The sequence below is a fragment of the Thamnophis sirtalis genome, unplaced genomic scaffold (genome assembly GCF_051295495.1).
Source record: "Thamnophis sirtalis isolate CommonGarterSnake01/CBP01778 unplaced genomic scaffold, rThaSir2_p1.2 scaffold_2, whole genome shotgun sequence".
In the NCBI taxonomy this organism is placed as follows: domain Eukaryota; kingdom Metazoa; phylum Chordata; class Lepidosauria; order Squamata; family Natricidae; genus Thamnophis; species Thamnophis sirtalis.
In genome coordinates, this window is record NW_028261382.1 from 44,467,273 (window position 1) to 44,489,488 (window position 22,216).

A 22,216-nucleotide genomic window follows, 5' to 3' on the forward strand; every position below is an offset into this window, starting at 1 on the left:
AGTCTGGGGAGCCCACCTGGCCTAGCCTACCACAGTCTTCTTATGATCTAGATCTGCGGTCCCCAACCTTGGCAACTTTAAGACTCGGGGACTTCAACTCCCAGGATTCCCCAGCCAACATGGCTGGCTGAGGGACTTTGGGAGTTGAAGTCCACAGGTTTTAAAGTTGCCAAGGTTGGAGGCACCTGATTGCGATAAAGAATGGCAATGAAAATGGGCCACTTTTAACAATCTCAACCCAACAGATCACATAGATCCAGCAAAAAAACGCCCAAGAATGCAGCTGCCTTGGAAAATATGGATCCCACTGGAATAAAATCAGGATACCCACAAGTCCTCAACTTACATCAGTTCTCTTAGTGAACGTTCAAAGTTAACAATGGCACTGAAAAAAGTGACATGATCATTTTTCACACTTATGACTGTTACAGTATTTAGTCATTTAGTTATTTATATGTTTGCTGATGCTTTATATCAACTTATATTTGTATATCAGTGATTGTCTGTGGAGATTCTCCATCATCCAGGTCATGTTTTCCCAAAGGTGCTTTTTCAGGAAGCAGCTGGACTTGTATTTTCTTTGAAGATGTTTCGTTTCTCAATCTGAGAAGCTTCTTCAGCTCTTCCCCACCATCCAGTCAGAGCCAAAGAAGCTTCTGGGATGGGAATGAAACATCTTCAAAGAAGAAACAAGTCCAGTTGCCTCCTGAAAAAGCACCTTTGGTATATCAGCGATCGCGTGATGTCTGCAGATGCCATGTGCTAAACAAAGCAATAAAACCAGCAAAATGAGGGGTTAGCATCAGGAAGGACATTTCTAATAAATCCAAAGCGAAAGGGAAGAAAAAGCTGGTTTCGGTCTCTTATCTGTATATTTCGATAGTGAATATCTTCAAGGCCACTTCCGTTTGGGGCGTCGTGATCAAAGTCCGTACTGTTGTTGCTCTCTTTTCATTTTCTGTCTACACCTTAGTTGCGTTCAGACAGGACCCCTCAAAACAGGTCAGGAATTTTGTTGCTCCAGATTCCTGGGACGAAACAAAGCCATAGCCAAAGAAAGATACGACAAGCAAAACATTCAGGATGGGACATGTAAGTGAACAGGACAGACACCTGGGATGGAGAGCAAAATCAAAAAGTATTTGGAAGGGAAACGGTGTGTGTTGGCTTATGTGTGTGTTTGTGTAAGTGTTTATGCTGGTTTGGAGGTATAAAGCAAAAAGTTTAACCTTGCAGCACCATCAAGATTCAGCAATTTTATAGAAGTCTCTCTATTGCCTTTTAACTGGAGATAGGAGGTTGTGGAGATTCTCGGTCATCCAGGCAAAGGCTCTTTTTCAAAAGACAACCGGACTTTGTGTTTCCATGCAGCTGTTTCACTTCTCAACCAAGAAGCTTCTTCAGTTCTGACTGAACGGTGGAGGATGGGAGGATTTGTATTCCATGCAGTCATCTTGTTTGTTAGCACTCGTTCTGATGAGCAGATGGCTGCAAGGAATATAAATATAAATCCTTCCATCCTCCACCATTCTTGGATGAGAAGGGAAACGTCTTCAGGGAAAAACAAAGTTCGGTTGCCGTTTGAAAAAGCACTTTTGGGGCAACCGTCAACCATCCTGGAGGACTGAGAATCTGTGTAGACTAATTGAGGGCAGGTTCAACAGGAGGAGGTGGACGGATATCCAGAGAAACTGATGCTATCATAACTGTTAAGGTGGCATTAGGCTATTTGTGAGGGTTTCTCAACCCTTTTAACAAGACTTTCCATTCCCGTTTTAGTTAATCAACTGCCATAAATCAGAAGTTTAAATCAGAGAGCCGAGGTGGTGCAGTGGTTAAATGCAGCACTGCAGGCTACTTCAGCTGACTGCAGTTCTGCAGTTCGGCTGTTCAAATCTCACCGGCTCAAGGTTGACTCAGCCTTCCATCCTTCCGAGGTGGGTAAAATGAGGACCCAGATTGTTGTTGGGGGCAATATGCTGACTCTGTAAACCGCTTAGAGAGGGCTGAAAGCCCCATGAAGCGGTATATAAGTCTAAAAAAACAAAGAAGTTGGGAAAGCAGGAGACAAACAAGAGACCTAGCCAAATCCAACTGATATGTTTTAAGCAGCTGTGTACCATCAACATAAAATGAAGCTTGCTCAGAAGCTGAAATACACCAAGCAAATGAAATGAAGAGTGGGAAGAAAAGGAGAGAGGCGAGGGATAGGAGGGAGGGTAGGAGGGGGGAAGAGGAGGAGAGAAAGAAGGAGTGGAAGAGGAGAGAGGGCTAGGAGAGATGAAGGGGAAGTAGAGAAGGGAAGGATAACAGAGGGAAGAAAGGGGGTAGGGAGGAGGAAGGGAGCGGGAGAAGAGGGTGAAGGTGTATGGAGAGCAGAAGAGCCAATAATTGTTTTTGGGAATTGATGGTAAGATGAATTGATGTAAACATTTAGTAATACAATACGATGCTGGCTATGTAATTGTTGCAGAAAATGACAGGCTTTAGACTTCTCAGGATACAGGAAAAGTTTATATGGCAGCCAGGTTCAGAAAGCGAGCCCGTGGCTTAGCATTGCAAGTTCTGAACAACCTTCATTATCGAAGCACACGTTCTTATACATTCTCAAAAGCATTGCAACACGGAAACACTTAACACATTTCTTAGTGGTTACCTTGAGGAGAGAAAGCCTTATAAGGAGATGAGGGTCTTACTTCTCCTTTTGTTTCAGGTATGGCTTACGTGTTATTAACGAACTTTAATTGAACCTTGTGGTTTGGACTTTTGACATAGGTTTTCTTCCTGTTCTTTTGCAAGCTCCAACTCTGTCTATGTAGCTTTTTAATATAGATTTAAAGGGGTCCCGAGAGGCTGTCCAGCCTGACCCAGTAGGTTTCACACTTAATGTCCAAATCTCACTTTATGTCCTACTTTAACATAGTGTACATGTTTTGAAATTTTTCATATGTTATGAAAATGAAAAAATAAAAAACTTTATTTAAAAAAAACAAGACTTCCCATTCCCAGAATTCCCCAGCCATCAGCCATCAGCCATCAGCCATCAGCCAAGAATGGATGGACTTCAACTCCCAGTATGGTGGCTGGAGAATTTTTATTCATTTATTCATTACAATTTTTTCTCCTGCCTTTTAAAAATTTTGTAAGTAGCTCAAGGCAGCAAACATGCATCCGTTTTGCATGTTCTTAGTGCAAAGAGATCCCATGACTGGCCACAGACACCGAGTGAAGGATGCTCTGTCATGTTCTGGTTTCTGACATTTTCTAATCAGTCAATGTTCTGGTTTCTGCCAACGACAGCCCCTTGTCCCAAAACATCCAGGAAGTTGATCCCCAGCAGCTGCAGGAAGGCAGGAATCCCCCCCCCCCCAAAGTGTGATCTCTTGACACAACTGATGTTCATTGTTGCTTTCTGTCTCTTTGGAAATGGCGAAAGGTAGAAGCAGGCGAATGTTTTGTACGTGAAATGCTTAAAGGTTTGCCAAATTTTGATTCAGATGGAAAACTCTTGGTCCCATGTCTTTTTTTGAAACAATCAGTTGAGCACCTGGCCTCCCAGAGGTCTGGATGCTCCCTCACTGGAGGTAATTTGGCCGGGATCGTATAAGGTTTCATGCCTGAGCAGGGGGTTGGACTAGAAGACCTCCAAGGTCCCTTCCAGATGTAGGATTCCATAAAGAGTGCTGTGGTACCTTCTAGACTGGGGTATCTCATGCAACCGTAGACCATTCAGGACATTTCTTCTAATCAGATAATATGTCCTTTCCTTGCACTGATGAAAAATCTTTGCTGATCCTCTTTCTCTTCCAATTGCAGGTCTGGGATAAGGCCTTGGTAGCAAAGGAAGCAGCTGTGTTTGCCGTGCAGTGGCCCTTTAAGGTATGCATTTATTTTGTCTCTTTGGGGAGGGTCCTTTCTATTAAAGGCTCATAGCTATAGAAGCATTTCCTCAATCTATGATTGGAATTGAGCATGGAGTTACAGTTGTTAAGCAGGTCGCTTTGTGACGATGGCACCTGTTTTGGTTGGAGCCATTAAGCAAATGCCATAGTCGTTAAACGAGTTAGTTTCTTTGCTGAAGGCAAAGATGTGGAGACTCTAGAAAGAGTGCAGAGAAGAGCAACAAAGAGGATTAGGTGACTGGAGGGTCAAACATATGAGGAACGGTTGCAGGAACTGGGTAGGTCTAGTTTAATAAAAAGGACCAGGGGAGACACGATAGCAGTGTCCTGATATCTCGGGGGCTGCCCCAAAGAAGAGGGAGTCAAACTATTCTCCAAAGCACCTGAGGGCAGGACAAGAAGCAATGGGTGGAAACTAATCAAGGAGAGAAGCAACTTAGAACTGAGGAAAAATTTCCTGACAGTTGGAACATTAAATCAGTGGAACAGAATTTGCCTCCAGAAGTTGTGAATGCTCCAACACTGGAAGTCTTTAAGAAGATGCTGGATACCCATTTGTCTGAAATGGTATAGGGTTTCCTGCCTAGGCAAGGGGTTGGACTAGAAGACCTCCAAGGTCCCTTCCAGACGTAGGATTCCATAAAGAGTGCTGTGGTACCTTCTAGACTGGGGTATCTCATGCAACCGTAGACCATTCAGGACGTTTCTTCTAATCAGATAATATGTCCTTTCCTTGCACTGATGAAAAATCTTTGCTGATCCTCTTTCTCTTCCAATTGCAGGTCCTGCCTAAGGCCTTGTCAGCTCTGATGTGGCCCTGGAAGGTATGCATTTATTTTGTCTCTTTGGGGAGGGTCCTTTCAATTAAAGGCTCATAGTTATACAAGCATTTCCTCAATCTATGATTGGAATTGAGCATGGAATTACAGTTGTTAAGCAGGTCGCCTTGTGACGATGGCACCTGTTTTGGTTGCAGCCATTAAGCAAATGCCATAGTCGTTAAACGAGTTAGTTTCTTTGCTGAAGGCCGGAAACATTGTAAGCATCATGTGAAAAAAGTAAGGTTCTACATTTGGGCAAGAAAAACGAAATGCACAGGTACAGTATATGTGGTGACTTCCTCAATAGTAGTAACTGTGAGAGGGATCTTGGAGTCCTAGTGGACAACCATTTAAAGAGGAGCCAGCCGTGTGCAGCAGCTGCCAAAAAAGCCAACACAATTCTAGGCTAAATAAACAGAGCGATAGAATCAAGATCCCGTGTAGTGTTAATACCACTTTAAAAGGCTTTGGTAAGGCCACACTTGGAATACGGCATCCAGTTTTGGTCGCCACAATGTAAAAAAGATGTGGAGACTCTAGAAAGAGTGCAGAGAAGAGCAACAAAGAGGATTAGGTGACTGGAGGGTCAAACATATGAGGAACGGTTGCAGGAATTAAGTATGTCTAGTTTAATAAAAAGGACCAGGGGAGACACGATAGCAGTGTACCGATATCTCAGGGGCTGCCCCAAAGAAGAGGAAGTCAAACTATTCTCCAAAGCACCTGAGGGCAGGACAAGAAGCAATGGGTGGAAACTAATCAAGGAGAGAAGCAACTTAGAACTGAGGAGAAATTTCCTGACAGTTGGAACAATTAATCAGTGGAACAGAAGTTTCCTCCAGAAGTTGTGAATGCTCCAACACCGGAAGTCTTTAAGAAGATGCTGGATACCCATTTGTCTGAAATGGTATAGGGTTTCCTGCCTAGGCAGGGGGTTGGACTAGAAGACCTCCAAGGTCCCTTCCAACTCTGCTATTGTATTGTATTGTATGTTTGCATGTTCTTCCATGGCTGGCCACAGACACAGAGTGAAGATGCTCTGTCATGTTCTGGTTTCTGCCAACGACAGCCCCTTGTCCCCAAACATCCAGGAAGTTGATCCCCAGCAGCTGCAGGAAGGCAGGAATCCCCCCCAAAGTGTGATCTCTTCACACAACTGATGTTCATTGTTGCTTTCTGTCTCTTTGGAAATGGCGAAAGGTAGAAGCAGGCGAATGTTTTGTATGTGAAATGCTTAAAGGTTTGCCAAATTTTGATTCAGATGGAAAACTCTTGGTCCCATGTCTTTTTTTGAAACAATCAGTTGAGCAGCTGGCCTCCCAGAGGTCTGGATGCTCCCTCACTGGAGGCAATTTGGCCGGGATCGTATGAGGTGTCATGCCTGAGTAGGGGGTTGGACTAGAAGACCTCCAAGGTCCCTTCCAACTCAGTTATTCTTGGGAAATTATTCTTGTCTGTGTGGCAGAGGGGGCTGATCTAATTGCTTCCTCTCCTTTCAAACTGGTCTTCCTTTCCTCACAGGTGGATCCAAAGCCTGGGGATTTGATCGAGATCTTCCGACCGGGATACCAACACTGGGCAGTCTACGTGGGTTCAGGCTACGTCGTCCATCTGGCTCTGCCAGGTAAGGAACAAACTCTGGGTTGGGTTTGCCAGATGACAAAGACTAAACACCATCTTGATGTGGGCATTTGGGCCTCAATTCTAGAATGGGGGCAATGAGTTAGGATAGGCCTGACCCTCCATGCTGGCTGAGCTGCCAGGAGCATCTGAAAGGCAGGAGAGAGCCAGAAAATTATCCACCTCAAACTCTATCGCAGGATATATTCTGTGTGATACAGCAGCATTTTGGGATATTTCAGTGCTCCTATACAGGTAAACTTATAAACTTCCACTTAGCAGACTTTCAAAGTTACACCAGCCCTGAAAAAAAAAGACTTATGACCGATCCTTGCACTTATGACCATCGCGGCATCCACATAGTCATGTGATCAAAATTTGGGCGCTTGTCAACTGGCAGGTGCTTAAAATGCTTCTGGCATCCCAGGGTCACCTGATGCCATTTTGCAACCTTCCTCACTGGCCTCCGAGAGGCCAAGTCAAAGGAAGAAGCAGGATTCGCTTAGCGGGCTTGGTATTCACTTAACAACCATTGGAGGGGGGCAATGTTTGTAAAATTAGGGGTGGCTCACTTAACAACCACCTCATTTAACAATGGAAATCCTGGTCCAAACTGTGGTTGTAAATTGAGAACTACCTGCAGTGGGTAATGAAACATCTCCAAGAAAACCGCCAAATTCAGAGAGCACCAAGGATCTCCTATCCTCCTCCTCTTCTCCACAATCCCCATCCCCTTCTAGCACTGATTATGTTCCCTAGTTGGGTCATGAAACGTCTGCAAGAAAACCACCAAGCTCAGAGAGCACCAAGGACTCCACAGTTCAAACCTGAGCTACAAATATTTTCTTTTATGGGTTTGATTTTCTGGGTGTGGTCTTTTTCCTTCTTAACATGAACCAGGTGACTCCAAATCCAAGGGTGGCAAAGCTATGGTGAAGAAGGAACGGCTATCCGATGTGGCAGGGAGCAATAACTACCGTGTCAACAACAAGCATGACTCCGAATATCCTGTCCGGAGCCGAAAGGAGATTGTCTCAAAGGCAGAGATGTGGGTGGGCAAAAAAATGGAATACAACCTCTTCACGCAAAATTGTGAGCATTTTGCCACTCATATGCGCTACAAAGTGGCCCGTTCTGATCAAGTAAGTGCGGTCTTTGTAGATTTAGACAGATTTCTTGTAGTCCCTGTCTCAGGATGATCAAAATATTGAAAAATAACATTGCCCTGTTTTCGTGAGTGATGGGAAGGTCATCTCACTAGGACAGGGGTTCTCAACCTTCCCAAAGCAACAACCCCTTTAATACAGTTGCTCATGTTGTGGTGACCCCCAACCATAAAATTGGTGTCTCGGTTCCTAAGACCATCGAAAATATGTGTTTTCCGATGGTCTTAGGCGACCCCTGTGAAATTTCTTGAGAGTGAGAAGAATTCATCAGTGGAACTGCTTGCCACCAGAGGTTGTGGGTGCTCCAACACTGGAGGTCTTCAAGAAGAGAAAGCCATTTGTGTAGGATGGTATAAAATCTCCAGCTCGAGCAGGGGGCTGGACTAGAAGACCTCCAAGGTCCCTTCCAGACGTAGGATTCCATAAAGAGTGCTATGGTACCTTCTAGACTGGGGTATCTCATGCAACCATAGACCATTCAGGACGTTTCTTCTAATCAGATAATATGTCCTTTCCTTGCACTGATGAAAAATCTTTCTCTTCCAATTGCAGGTCTGGGAGAAGGCCTTGTTAGCAATGGGAGGAGCTGCGGCTGCCATGATGGTGTCCATGAAGGTATGCATTTATTTTGTCTCTTTGGGGAGGGTCCTTTCTTTTTTTTTAATAAAGATTTTTATTAACAAACATGTAAAACACACACCCACACAAATTAGACATACACTACATTTATACAATACAGTAAGTAAGTAAGTAAGTAAGTAAGTAAGTAAAATCTTTATTACGGTCAAAGACCAGCAATACACATTAGTTTTTACACTATGTTAAAAAATACTAACATTAAAATATAATTAAAAAGTATTGACATTAAAAGTGGATAATAACATAATGGTCCAAAGCAGGACGTGCAGTCAGGGGGGGCAGGGGAGGCGGGGCCTCACCAGTGTCATGAGGAAAAGAAAAGAAAAATTAAAAGGAAAAAGGCTAAGGCAGTTGCTGCCAGAGTCACAGTGGATGACTCTGAGCCTGCTTAGCGCTAACTGCAGGGGGAGGCAAGAGAACTACGGGCCTGCATTGCATAAGGAATTTTTTGCCTTTTAACCCTTGCAAGGGTTAAAAGGCGAAAAATTCCTTATGCAAAGGAGGAACGTGGTTCTCTGCCTCCTGATCTCGCAGCAGCAACTCTTGCCTAAGTTGCCTTTTTATTTTTACATTTTTTACATTTTCATCATGGGCAGACAAGAGGAGAGTTGAAATCCTCTGTGACAGAGCTGGAAAAGGTATGGAGGGAGGGGGGAATTCAAAATTATTGTAATTTAATTTGTAATTTTTTATTGCGAGTAATTTGTGTTTGTGTGTGTGTGCGTGTGCATGTGTTTCTTTCTTCACTTCACTCAAACAAACTCTCTCTCAATTTGAGAGAGAGTTTGTTTGAGAAGAGAGGGGCAGCCCTCCCCCCCACTGGGAACCCCGTCCTGCTCCCTTGTCCATTTCCTCCTCCTCCTCCTCTCCCCTTTCTTTGCCGGCTGCCGCCTCGGCCCCTCCCTGCCTCCTCCGTCCCGGTCGCTGTGTCTGACAGGTGTCTCACATTTATGTCCGCCATAAACGCGAGACTCCTGGCTTGTTGGACACAGCGGCGGGATCGGAGGAGGCGGGGGTGAGGCGGCGGAGCGCGGCAGCGGCAGGGATGTTCTCGCCACTGTGTTCGACAGGCGTCTCACATTTATGGCGGACATAAATAGCAATAGCAGTAGACTTATATACCGCTTCATAGGCCTTTCAGGCCTCTCTAAGCGGTTTACAGAGAGTCAGCATATTGCCCCCAACAATCTGGGTCCTCATTTTACCCACCTCGGAAGGATGGAAGGCTGAGTCAACCCTGAGCCGGTGAGATTTGAACCGCTGACCTGCTGATCTAGCAGTAGCCTGCAGTGCTGCATTTAACCACTGCGCCACCTTGGCGGTGAGACGCCTGTTGGACACAGTGGCGGGGACGTTGCTTCTCGCCGCTGCCGCGCTCTTGCCTCAGCAACCATAATCCTCACCACACGTCACTGGTCCAAAGATTGTTAAAAGTATATCCAGATAATTGGTACAAGATGGTACTATGTCAACAACAAACATGACTCCAAATATCCTGTCCGGAGCCCAGAGGAGATTGTCTCTAGGGCAGAGATGCTGGTGGGCAAATAAATGGAATACAACCTCTTCACGAAAAATTGTGAGCATTTTGCCACTTTCCTGCGCTACAACGTGGCCCCTTGTGTTCAAGTAAGTGTGGTCTTTGTAGATTTAGACAGATTTCTTGTAGTCCCTGTCTCAGGATGATCAAAATATTGAAAAATAATATTGCCCTGTTTTTGTGAGTGATGAGAAGGTCATCTCACTAGGACAGTGGTTCTCAACCTTCCCAAAGCCGCGACCCTTTAATTCAGTTGCCCATAAAATTGGTGTCTCGATTCCTAAGACCATTGAAAATATGTGTTTTCCGATGGTCTTAGGCGACCCCTGTGAAAGGGTCGTTGGACCCCCAAAGGGCTCCCGACCCACAGGTTGAGAAGCACTGCACTAGGCGCTCTATGGCTGTGTTGGAACTAGAACTCCCAGAATTCCATTGCCTTCTAGACTGGGGTATCTCATGCAACCGTAGACCATTCAGGACGTTTCTTCTAATCAGATAATATGTCCTTTCCTTGCACTGATGAAAAATCTTTGCTGATCCTCTTTCTCTTCCAATTGCAGGAACTATCTAAGGCCTTGTGAGCAATGTAAGCAGCTGTGTCTGCCGTGCTGGGGCCCTTGAAGGTATGCATTTATTTTGTCTCTTTGGGGAGGGTCCTTTCTATTAAAGGCTCATAGCTATACAAGCATTTCCTCAATCTATGATTGGAATTGAGCATGGAGTTACAGTTGTTAAGCAGGTCGCCTTGTGATGATGGCACCTGTTTTGGTTGCAGCCATTAAGCAAATGCCATAGTCGATAAACAAGTTAGTTTCTGGAAAAAATATCAAAAAACCGGTTTTATGCAAGTCGAGGATAATTTACTAAAACTAATTAGAGATCAAAGTCCAATGCATATAAAGAGACTATATAATGCATTAATAGAAATGGATTCAGAAACAGAATTAGTTAAAGACTGTACGATAAAGTGGGCTCAAAATTTTGAAGAACCAATAATGTTGGATACTGTCAGCCTCCGCTTTGCTACTGCTTCGGCTGCCATTGAAACGGGGAGGGGGGTATGGTATTTGGGTGGGGAATCACTGTTGTACTGGAGGAAGTTTCTAGACTCTGAACTGACCACCTTACTGCGCATGTGGAGGAAGAGTGTTTCCCGCCAAGGCCAACGGTCCAGCATTCCATCCTGGTGATGCCTTTCGAAGTTATCTCACACCTGACATTTGGGAGAATTATGATTGGACTGTGCACGGGATGCCAAGGGGAGGGGAATGAATTATACAATATATTATTCACTTTCGCGCCTAATTAACCAGACTTAGCTTAACTTCGCTTTTATTCATTTATAATTAGTAAAAGTACACTTGATTTCAACCAATGGAGTCCTGTGGTTTTCTTTCCTGATTTTTGAATGAAGAAGGGCTGACAATTAAGCTAAGTCTCATTTCCACCCCACCCGGAGCTACAACCTACCGAGTGGGGGTGTCCTCACAAGAAGAAAAGAAATGTCTCTGCATGTGAGTGACCAAGAAGAAGATGAGGGGGCGATGGCAGGACCATCTTTAACTGAAAGACTGGCTGGGCTAAGGGTGGAAGAGCCTACTGTTCGTCCCAGATGGACTTTGGGTGTGGGACAAAAAGAGGAGTCGGAGGAGTTGGATGCTGGAGTCACGAGAAGGAGACCAAAGAAAAAGTCAGCGGATTGGGGTGACGCTGGGGAAGAGGATTACAAGCTGTCCCATGCCATGAGACTCCTCGAGGAAGCTTGGTCTGAATGCAAAAGCCGTGAAAGAGCAGCAGAAAGGGAGCAGGCTGAAGATCTTGAGCAAAGGTACTTGATGCATAGGTTAAGGGAGGGTGAAGAAGCTGAGGGGGATTGGGCGCAAGAAAACCCAGAACCAGCCTCCCCCCCCAGCTAGGGCCGCTCAAAGAGTAGGGGGGGGGCAGACGACGCCGAATGGCAAAAGTCCCTCCCTTAACTGTAAAATACGAGGGTGACCCTAAAACCTTAGGGCTTTTTATCATTCAGGTCTGGAATTATATGGAAATCTATGGACCTGATTTAGAGTCTGATTAAATGAAAGTTCGGATGGTGTTAATGTCCTTAGAAAAAAAAGCGACTGAACAAATACAATTCCCCCCTCCTGAGGAATTTTAATGACTTTATGGCAGCTGATGACCCGCTGATCGAGAGACGTGGGCGGGTGAAATTTATGGCCCTGAAACAGGGAAATAGATCGGTAGCAGATTATGTCCAGGAGTTTCAACAGTTGTCAGCCTATATGAGAGGGTGGTCAGAAGATGCTTTACTGGATCAGTTTGCTAAGGGATTGAATGAAAAAATATACCAGCATTATGTAAACAGACACATCCCCCGCCGGGTGACTGCTTGGTATGAACACGCGGCAGATGTTGAGTTGGATTTGGCCAGACTTCAATGCATGAAAGATGAAAAAGCAGACAAATCCCCCCCAGCAACTCCAAAAGCCCCCCTCTGCCCCAGGAGTGAGGGGAAAGGGAGTTTCACCAGCAAAACCAAGCCTTTCACGTTCTTCCACTGCGGAAAGGAAGGCCATCGCACCATGAATTGCCGCGTAAAATTGCCTCAGACCGCTCCACCCCCTCCCCGCAAAGAGGGAAGAGCAAGTAAGCCCCGGGCAGGAAAAGAGAGGCTGCGTGCGCCGCTGAAAATGTTCCCCAGCTTTTCCAGCCGGAGGAGGAGGGAGGCGTTAGCTCCAGCTTGTCTGACGAATCAGATGAGGAACGATCTCATCACTGGGTAAGTTCCAAAGGGGGGCCCATGGTTATCCCAATTGAACTACGAGTGCCACCTTCTGGCGCAGCTGAAAAAGCTCTCCTGGATTCGGGCTGTTCTCTCTGTATGATAAGTCCTGAGATGGTGGAAAAACTTGGCTTGAAATTGAGGACTTTGAAAACCCCTATTGTTTTTTGCCAAATTGATGGTTCTATTGTGGGCGGGGGTCCTGCTCATTTTTCTACTGAGCCCTTAGAGATGAAAATGGGGACCCATCAAGAATTAATCACTTTTATTGTGGCACCTGGAATGGACCGGCCCCTTATTTTGGGACTCCCCTCGCTTCGTAAATGGAACCCTCTCATTAACTGGAGAATGGGGTGGTTACGCATTCGCACTAGCACACCCCCTGAACGGGAGATTGAAACTCCAGACTCTGCTGATTCTAACCCCGCATTGGCAGCCAGGGGGCAGGAGAGGATCGAAGAGGAGGAGAAAATTCCGAAAGAATATTGGGATCTAAGGGGAGTGTTTAGTGAGAAATCTTCTGATAAACTCCCTCCCCCCACAGACCCACTGATTGCACCATTGATATTTTGCCCGGGGTGAAGCTTCCCAAGCCCCAGATATATTCAATGTCCCCTAGGGAAATGGAGGAGATGAGAAGATTCATTGACAAAAATTTGGAAAGGGGTTTTATTGAGCCAGCTAGACCCAAGGTAGCGGCTCCTGTACTGTTCAGAGAAAAGAAAGATGGCTCTCTCAGATTATGTGTGAATTTCAAAAACTTGAACTGCATCTCTGCCCAGAATCTGTACCCATTACCACTGATGAAGGACATGCTGGCCCAACTGGGGAAGGGCCGCATTTTCACTAAACTAGACTTGAGAGAAGCATACTATAGAGTCCGTATTAAGGAGGGAGACGAGTGGAAAACAGCTTTCAACTGCCCCCTTGGCTGTTTCCAATTTCGTGTGATGCCATTTGGCCTACAGGGGGCGCCTGAGGTCTTCATGCAGTTGATTAATGAGGTGTTACATGACCATCTTTACAAAGGCGTTATCGTATATTTAGATGATATCCTTATTTACACGGAAACACGTGAGGAACACGTAAAGCTGGTTCGTACTGTACTGAAGAAACTTCGGGCCGCAGAGCTTTACACCAAATTGTCCAAATGTGAATTCCATCAGGAGAAGGTTGACTACCTGGGCTATCGTATCTCCTACGTGGGTGTTGAGATGGACCCCGCTAAAGTAAAAGCGGTCACTGAGTCGGAGGCCCCTCGTACACGCAAGCAGTTGCAAAACTTTTTGGGATTTGCCAATTTCTATCTCCAGTTCATCCCTTCTTTTGTTAAGATAGCTCTTCCCATAACTTGGACTTGGACTTAATCTTCATAAATGTCAACGTCCACAAGGCAGTGACCGTTGCATTGTGAAGGCCAGGGGCAGGACGTCATGTTACATTATCCGTGTGTTGTCCTGCCACTGGATTCTCAGCTTGTTTCACGGTTCCGTCGCCACGGGAACCAACACTCCACATTTATCCGGGCTTGTGACCGGCTATGGTTTCCCATAGGCTGGGTTCTTCCCATAACTAACCTATTGAAGTCCCAAAGGTGGGCTGAAACCCAAGCCTAGCAAGCCGTTGGATTGGACCATGGAATGTCAGCTGCCTTTGAGAAGTTAAAACGGCTTTTTGCCGGTGAACCGGTCCTCAAGCACTCGGACATGGACGCGCCTTTTGTGGTTCAGGCTGATGCCAGTGATGTGGCGGTGGGGGCCGCCTTGCTTCAGGCCAATGATCAAGGTAACTTACAACCCTGCGCATACACCTCTCACAAACTGACTGACACGGAGAGACGTTGGGCTATTTGGGAGAAGGAAGCGTTTGCTGTTCGTTGGGCTTTAGACACATGGCGCCATTTTCTGGAGGGCGCCAAGCACCCGTTCGAGGTGTGGACTGACCATAAAAATTTGGAAGCTTTGAGAACTCCCAGAAACTCTCTCCTAAACAGATGCGCTGGGCTCAGCATTTCAATCGTTTTAATTTCACCCTGGAAATACATTCCGGGGGGGAGAATTTTATGGCTGATGCTTTATCCAGGCTTCCTCAGTACAACTGTTCTAAACTCAGCGTGGTCCCAGCCTGTCATTCCCACGGCGAGCCTCGCTGCTCCAGTTGTTACTAGGAGTCAAGCCGTTCTAAGGTGGAGATGTCCCAGGATTTTCTTTCCAATCTCAAGAATGCCCTCCCTAATGATGATTGGTTCCAGCAGCACGTAAATGAATGTACTATGAGGGATGATTTGCCCTGGATTGGGGCAAAGCTTTACGTTCCTGCGTCTCTTTGATTAATTGTTCTTCAGCGAGCCCATGATTCTCGGATGGCAGGGCATTTTGGGTTCGTTAAAACCCTCCACCTCGTCAAGAGACAGTTTTGGTGGCCTTCTTTGAAAAAGAACATTGAGCATTATGTTGCTAGTTGTCCCGTTTGTGCGGCTGCTAAACGCCCGCCGGGGAAGCCGCAGGGACTGCTCCAGACTGTAGCTCACCCTGTCGCCCCTTGGAAGGAAATCTCTATGGACTTCGTCATTGAACTTCCTGAGAGTCAGGGACACACTGTCATCTGGGTGGTTACCGACTTGTTCTCCAAGCAAGTCCATTTCATCCCTTGCTCCAAGATTCCTTCTGCTAAGACTCTTGCTAAGATGTTCATCTCCCACATTTACCGCTTACATGGGGTCCCCGACCGCATCATTTCGGATAGAGGTGTGCAGTTCACCTCCGTTTTCTGGAAGGAGTTTCTGAAGCGGATTGGCTCCGTCCAGGGCTTAATCTCCGCCCACCACCCTCAGACTAATGGGGCTTGTGAGAGAATGAATTCTGTTCTGGAACAATATTTACGTTGTTTCATCAACTACCAGCAAGATGATTGGGTGGATTTATTGCCGCACGCGGAAGTGGCTTATAATAATTCTGTGCATAGCAGCACTGGTTTCACCCCTTTCCGTGTGGTGTTTGGCCAAGATTTTGTGCCAATTCCTGAGGTTCCTCGTGAACAGCCCCAGGTGTCGTCCCTGTCCAAGTGGAGTGATCTCCTTCGACACGTTTGGCCTTTAGCTCTCCAAACTTTGGACACTGCGCATCACGCCCCATAAGAAACAGGCTGATAAGAAACGGACTAAGCCGTATGATTACAAAGTTGGTGATCGGGTTTATTTGTCCACCAAGTTTCTTCAGACTCCACAAAAGTCAAAGAAGTTGGGGCCTAAATATGTTGGCCCATTTCCTATTGTCAAGGTCATCAATCCTGTTTCTCTTCGACTGCAGCTGCCTAAACACCTCAACCGAGTTTATCCTGTTTTCCATGTTAACCTCATTAAGCCTGTTTGCACTTCATCATTACGTCCACCTCTTCCTCCACCGCCCGCTCCACTTTTGATTGACGGTGAACAACATTTCGAGGTTCGCGAAATTTTGGACTCTCGTAGAGGCCGGAATCGTGTCCATTACCTGGTGGTTTGGAAGCATTTTCCCCCCTCTCCCGCCGAGTGGGTGGACGGGTCCCATGTTCGGGGCCCTCAGTTACTCCGCAAGTTCTATTCTGCTTATCCTGATAAACCTTGATTTGGCTGCTTTCCTGATGGATTTTTTTTTCTTTCTCTTCTCTCTTTTCTCTATCTTTTCCTCTCCCCTTCCCCCCCTTTTTTTTGTGTCTTGTTGTTAATCTGTTTGTTTGTGCTTTCTCGTTTCTGCAGGTCTGACCGCCTTTTTCTGGAGGGGAGCCGAATATCAGCCTCCGCTTTGCTACTGCTTCGGCTGCCATTGAAACGGGGAGGGAGGGTATGGTATTTGGGAGGGGAATCATTGTTGTGCTGGAGGAAGTTTCTAGACTCTGAACTGACCACCTTACTGCGCATGTGGATGAGGAGTGTTTCCCGCCAAGGCCAACGGTCCAGCATTCCATCCTGGTGATGCCTTTCGAAGTTATCTCACACCTGACATTTGGGAGAATTATGATTGGACTGTGCACGGGATGCCAAGGGGAGGGGAATGGATTATACAATATATTATTCGCTTTCGCGCCTAATTAACCAGACTTAGATTAGTTTCGCTTCTATTCATTTATAATAAGTAAAAGTACACTTGATTTCAACCAATGGAGTCCTGTGGTTTTCTTTCCTGATTTTTGAATGAAGAAGGGCTGACAGATACATGGGAAAAGATCTGGGTAAGAAATATAAAATTTACACAAGCCCAAAATTTGAGAGAAAACTTTTATAAGATGTTTTATAGATGGCATTTAGATCCTAAAAAACTGGCCTCTATGTATCCGAACTTACAACCTAAATGCTGGAGATGTGATTGTGCTGATGCTACTTACTTTCATATGTGGTGGACTTGTAAAAAGAAGTATCAATCCTTCCGTTCCCCATCCTCCATTCAGAGCTGAAGAAGCTTCTTGGATGAGAAGAGAAACGTCTTCAAAAGAAAAAAACAAGAAAGTCCAGTTGCCTCCTGAAAAAGCACCTTTGGGGTATATCAGGGATGAAATGACGTCCGTAGATGCCACGTGGTAAATAATAAAAACAAATCAATTATGTATGCGTTTATTTTGTGTGGGGAGCTACTACCTCTAGAGGTAATTCTCGACTTACCACCGGAATTGAGCTGAATGTGGTTGAGCTGAAGTTGTGGCGGTCACTGGATGCGGAAGTTGTTAGGCGAATACCACAGTTAATAAATGAGAACAGTTTCCGTAAAGAGTGGTGGTTTTTTGCTGGAAACTAGCAAAAAACACCAGAAATTGTGTCAGCCAAACCCAGAAGTGTGAGAATCGTTCTGTGTTTTTGAAGAATAAAAAATGGGCCGTCTCAAGGTACAGTCACCCAAATTCATTCCCACGCTTGGTTATCAAAAAAGGAGAACTCCCTGGGCTTCCCCAGAGTTCAAAAAGTCTCTTTTTCTCCCCCTCCAAGGCAAAACTTTTGCCAGACCAATCCTCGAATACAGCCCGTCTGCCTGGAAGCCACACTGCATATTGGACATTAATGCAATCGAACGAGTCCAGAGGTATTTCACGAGAAGAGTCCTCCACTCCTCTGCTCACAACAGAATCCCTAAGGCCACCAGGCTCCAAATTTTGGTCTTGGACAACCTGGAACTACACTGCCTGAGGTCTCACCAAGTGTAGTACACAAAATTGTCTGCTACAATGTCCTACCTGTCAATGACTACTTCAGTCCGGACTACTGTCCGGTTCCACCACAAAACCGCATTCGACTAAACCGCGCTCGACGAAACCGCGTAGCTGACGTCATCAACAGGGCGACAACAGCGCGGAGACAGAAGCACGCTGTAAACGCTAAACCTAAAATTAACCCCTAAACCTAACCCTAACCCTAACCCTAAAGCTAACCCTAAACCTAACCCTTACCTTAAGTTGAATCGGCTTGCTTTCAAAGCGCTATTTAAAGCGCCCTTATTTCTCCGCGCTGGCTGTTGTCGCCCTGTTGATGACGTCAGCGACGCGGTTTAATCGGGCGCGGCTTAGTCAAGCGCGGTTTTGACGGGTCACGCAATGTCCTACCTGTCAATGACTACTTCAGCTTCAACCACAATAATACACAGGCAAACAATCGATACAAACTCAAGGTAAACCGCTCCAAACTCGATTGCAGAAAATTCGACTTCAGCAACAGAGTGGTCAACGCCTGGAATGCTCTACCCGACTCCATTGTTACGTCCTCAAACCCCCCACAGCTTTAATCCATGTCTATACTTCTACCTGTTATCTCATACATGTTGACAAACTAACTAACTAACTAAAATAACTAAATAAAGAGTTCTGAGCGAGGCACCAGCCATCTGGTTTAAGTGTTTTAAAAGGCTTCAATTGTAATAGAGGTTTTTGAACGGTGAGCCTCCTAGACTGAAATGGGAGGCTGTAGAAATAAAAATTAAATAAAATCAATAGCTCGTCTTTCCTGCCCCCCCCTTTTTTTCTCGTTTGACAGTTCAGAGGGGCATTTCCAGGAATTCAGAACTGGAAGTTGCAAAACTGCATAAATATGACCAACAAAACATCCTGGACAGGAGAAGTAAACGAACGAGACAGACGGCTTAAGATGGAGAGCGAAAGTTTAAAAGCATTTGAAGTGGAAATGTGTGTGTGTGTGTGTGTGTTTGTGCAGGTATTGCGGTGTGTTTTATGACCCTTTGGGTGGTGGATTGTACTTTCCAGTGTGAACTTTGTCCCAATTCCTTAATTTTTATGTCTTAGTCCAGAGGGTCATTTCCAGGAATTCAGAACTGAAAGTTGCTTTTGGCTGGGTGGAAGTTACACATCATCAGAGCATCAAAATGTTGCCATTTTGGGACTGTTTTGGCAAAGTCTGCGTTTGTGTTAGCTCTACTTTCACTTTTGGTGTGCACCGTTAGTTTCCTTCAGAAAAGGATCTCCTCGGGATCTCTTCAAAACTCCCAGCTTTTCTACCGCTCAGGAATTTCCTCGCTGTCAAAACTGCATAAATATGACCAACAAAACATCCTGGACAGGAGAGGTAAACGAACGAGAGAGAAGCCTTAAGATGGAGAGCAAAAGCAAAAAGCATTTGAAGTGGAAGCTGTGTCTCTTTGTGTGTGTGTTTGTGTGTTTGTGCAGATATTGGGGTATGCTTTATGACCCTTTGGGTGCTGTATTGTACTTTCCAGAGTGAAGTTTGTCCCAATTCCTTAATCTTTATGTCTTATGTATCTCGGAGACAGGATGTCAAATGTTGGTTGCGTTTGAGAGTTTAGAAGGTGTATGTTATCCATCTGTTTTCCTGCAATTATCAAGCTTTGCGGGATGACTTTATGCACATTAATTGGTTGCAAGAAAGAGAAACGTTGACGGCAGGTTTAATTGGCGGAGGTGGATTGAGATGGAAACTGACCAAGGAGAGGAGCAACCTCAAATTAAGAGCGACATTTCTTGACTGTGAGAACAATGAATCGCTGGAACGGCTTCCTCCAGAGGTTACACATGCTCCATCCCTGGGGGATTTTGAGAAGAGGTTGGATAGCTACTTGTCTGAAATTGTATTGGGTCTCCTGCTCAAGCAGAGGGTTGGACTAGAAGACCTCCAAGGTCCCTTCCAACTCTTGTTGTTCTGTTGACCTTCTGATTCTATGGTAGGTTTCACCACAACTTTATGCATTTTTTTTCCCCAACCTCCCGCCTCGTTGCATGATGGCTTGTAATCTTGGGTTCTTCTTTAACACCAGTTTATTAGAGATACTGGCAGGCTGGGTGTGTCGCAGGGACAGCTGGCTTCTCTCCACTGCAACCAGGCCTTCCTTTCCTTGTAGGTGGACCTGAATCCTGGGGACTTGATTGAGATCTTCCGGACGGGATACCAGCACTGGGCAGTCTACGTGGGGTTGGGCAACGTTGTCCATCTGGCTCCACCAAGTAAGGAACCCGGGAGGGGGGGGTGTTGGACCCTCAATTCCCCACCTGAATGTTTGTATCTGACCTGCGATATTAATTCGGGGCAATGATTTGGGATAGGCCTTCGGTTGTGGCTGAGCTGCTACGAACTTCTGAAGAGCAGGACCAGGGCAGAAAATTAAGTACCTCAACTTTATTGCAATATATAGCAACAGCCCTTAGACTTATATACCGCTTCACGGTGCTTTTACAGCCCTTTGTAAAGCGGTTTACAGAGTCAGCCCCTTGCCCCCAACAATCTGGGTCTTCGTTTGACCCACCTCTGATCCAAAGTTGAGGATTAACTGTAGTGGGAAATGAAAACTCTACAAGAAAACAACCAAAATGAGATCTCATAGTCGTCATTGTTGTCGTTGTCATAGTCGTCGTCATCCTCCTCCTCCTCACCACCACCACAATCCCCATTCCCTTCTAGAACTGAAGATGTTACCTAGTTGGGTAATGAAATGTTTGGAAGAAAACAACCAAGCTCAGATAGCATCAAAGAATTCACAATATTCTTCCTCTTCCTCCTCCTCCTCCTCCTCCTCCTCCTCCTCCTCCTCCTCCTCCTCCTCCTCCTCTTCCTCTCCACAATCCCCATTCCCTTCTACCACTGATAATATAACCTACTTGGGTCATGAAATATTTGGAAGAAAACAACCAAGCTCAGATACCATCAAAGAATTCATAATATTCCTCCTCCTCCTCCTCCTCCTCCTCCTCCTCCTCCTCCTCCTCCTCCTCCTCCTCCTCCTCCTCCTCCTCCTCCTCCTCCTCCTCCTCCGCAAACCCTTCTCCCTTCTACCACTGATTGGGTCTGCCAGACAACAACCAAGCCCTGAGAAACCCTCTCCAGTTCAACCCTGCACAAATTCTCTTCTCCGGGTAGGGATTTCTGGGCACGGACTCCTTCCTGACCAGCAACTACACCGTCCCTTTCCTTCTGCAGGCGAATGTGCAGGAGCGGGAGCTGCCAGCTCCAAGTCACTCTTCGCCAATAGAGCATTGGTGAAGAAGGAGCCGCTGTTGGACGTAGTGGGGGGCAATCGCTACCGCGTGAGCAACAAGCATGACAAGATATATAGTGTCCGGACCTCAGATCAGATTGTCTGTCTCGCAAATGACCTGGAGGGCAAAACAATAAAATATAAAATCACCAGCCAGAATTGTGAGCATTTCTCCAACTTCCTGCGCTACAATGTGCCTTGCAGTGATCAAGTGAGTGTGGATTTAGAGAGATTTCATCTCTGGGGATATTCTTCTTACCTGGCAGGGGAGACACCTTGATCACAGCAATAACGAGCATTGCTACGTTCTCCTGAGTGACGAGAAGGTGCTCTATGGTTATGTTGGGACTAGAACCCCCACAATTCCATTGGCTCTAGTATCTGGGGAATTCTGGGAGTTGCAGTCCAACTAGCCCATTGGGGGGGGGGTGTTGACTTATTTCCAGAAGTATTTCAGGGCAGGAGAAGAAGTAAAAGATGGGAGATAATTAAAGAGAGATCCAACCTGGAATTAAGGGGAAATTTCCTGAGAGTGAGAAGAATTCATAAGTGGAACTGCTTGCCACCAGAAGTTGTGGGTGCTCCATCACTGGAAGTCTGCAAGAGGAGAAAGTCATTTGTGTAGGATGGTATAAAGTCTCTTGCTCGAGCAGGGGGCTGGACTAGAAGACCTCCAAGGTCCCTTCCAGACGTAGGATTCCATGAAGAGTGCTATGGTACCTTCTAGACTGGGGTATCTCATGCAACCGTAGACCATTCAGGATGTTTCTTCTAATCTGATAATATGTCCTTTCCTTGCACTGATGAAAAATGTTTGCTGATCCTCTTTCTCTTCCAATTGCAGGTCTTCAATGCGGTCAGGCTAGCAATTAAAACAGTTTTGACTGCTGCGGCTCTCATACTAATCTTATGAGGATGAAGTAAGGAGAAGTTTACCCTGGCTTCAACAAGCAGTCTCCAAGAATTCACTTTCTCCAATATGTAGTTTGCCTTCTCTCTCTCTCTCTCTCTCTCTTTCTCTCTCTCTCTCTCTCTGTCTCTCTCTCTGTCTGTCTCTGTCCCTGTCTCTCTCTCTCTGTCTCTCTGTCTCTTTGTCTCTTTGTCTCTCTCTCTCTGTCTCTTTGTCTCTCTGTCTCTTTGTCTCTCTGTCTCTGTCTCTCTGTCTCTTTGTCTCTCCTTCTCTGTCTCTTTGTCTCTCTGTCTCTTTGTCTCTCTGTCTCTTTGTCTCTTTGTCTCTCTCTCTCTGTCTCTGTCTCTCTGTCTCTTTGTCTCTTTGTCTCTCCTTCT

General features: G+C 45.8%; 1 protein-coding gene across 1 annotated transcript; it reads left to right on the top strand.

Moving 5' to 3' along the window:
- Positions 1-1,083: 1,083 nt before the first annotated feature.
- LOC106550446 (uncharacterized) lies at positions 1,084-21,842 on the top strand. Its single transcript, XM_087703442.1, has 10 exons — positions 1,084-1,092; positions 3,817-3,879; positions 4,685-4,726; positions 6,113-6,347; positions 7,244-7,485; positions 8,062-8,124; positions 18,856-19,008; positions 19,799-19,901; positions 20,872-21,140; positions 21,774-21,842. Exons 1-10 carry the CDS (start codon positions 1,084-1,086, stop codon positions 21,840-21,842), a joined length of 1,248 nt encoding a protein of 415 aa, XP_087559568.1.
- The last annotated feature ends 374 nt before the right edge of the window (positions 21,843-22,216 follow it).

Bases quoted from the DNA above. Each gene is read 5' to 3' on its own strand.
- LOC106550446 (XM_087703442.1), top strand. The intron at 7,486-8,061 runs GTAAGTGCGGTC...TTCCAATTGCAG, and splicing joins AAGTGGCCCGTTCTGATCAA to GTCTGGGAGAAGGCCTTGTT. The intron at 19,902-20,871 runs GTAAGGAACCCG...TTCCTTCTGCAG, and splicing joins TGTCCATCTGGCTCCACCAA to GCGAATGTGCAGGAGCGGGA.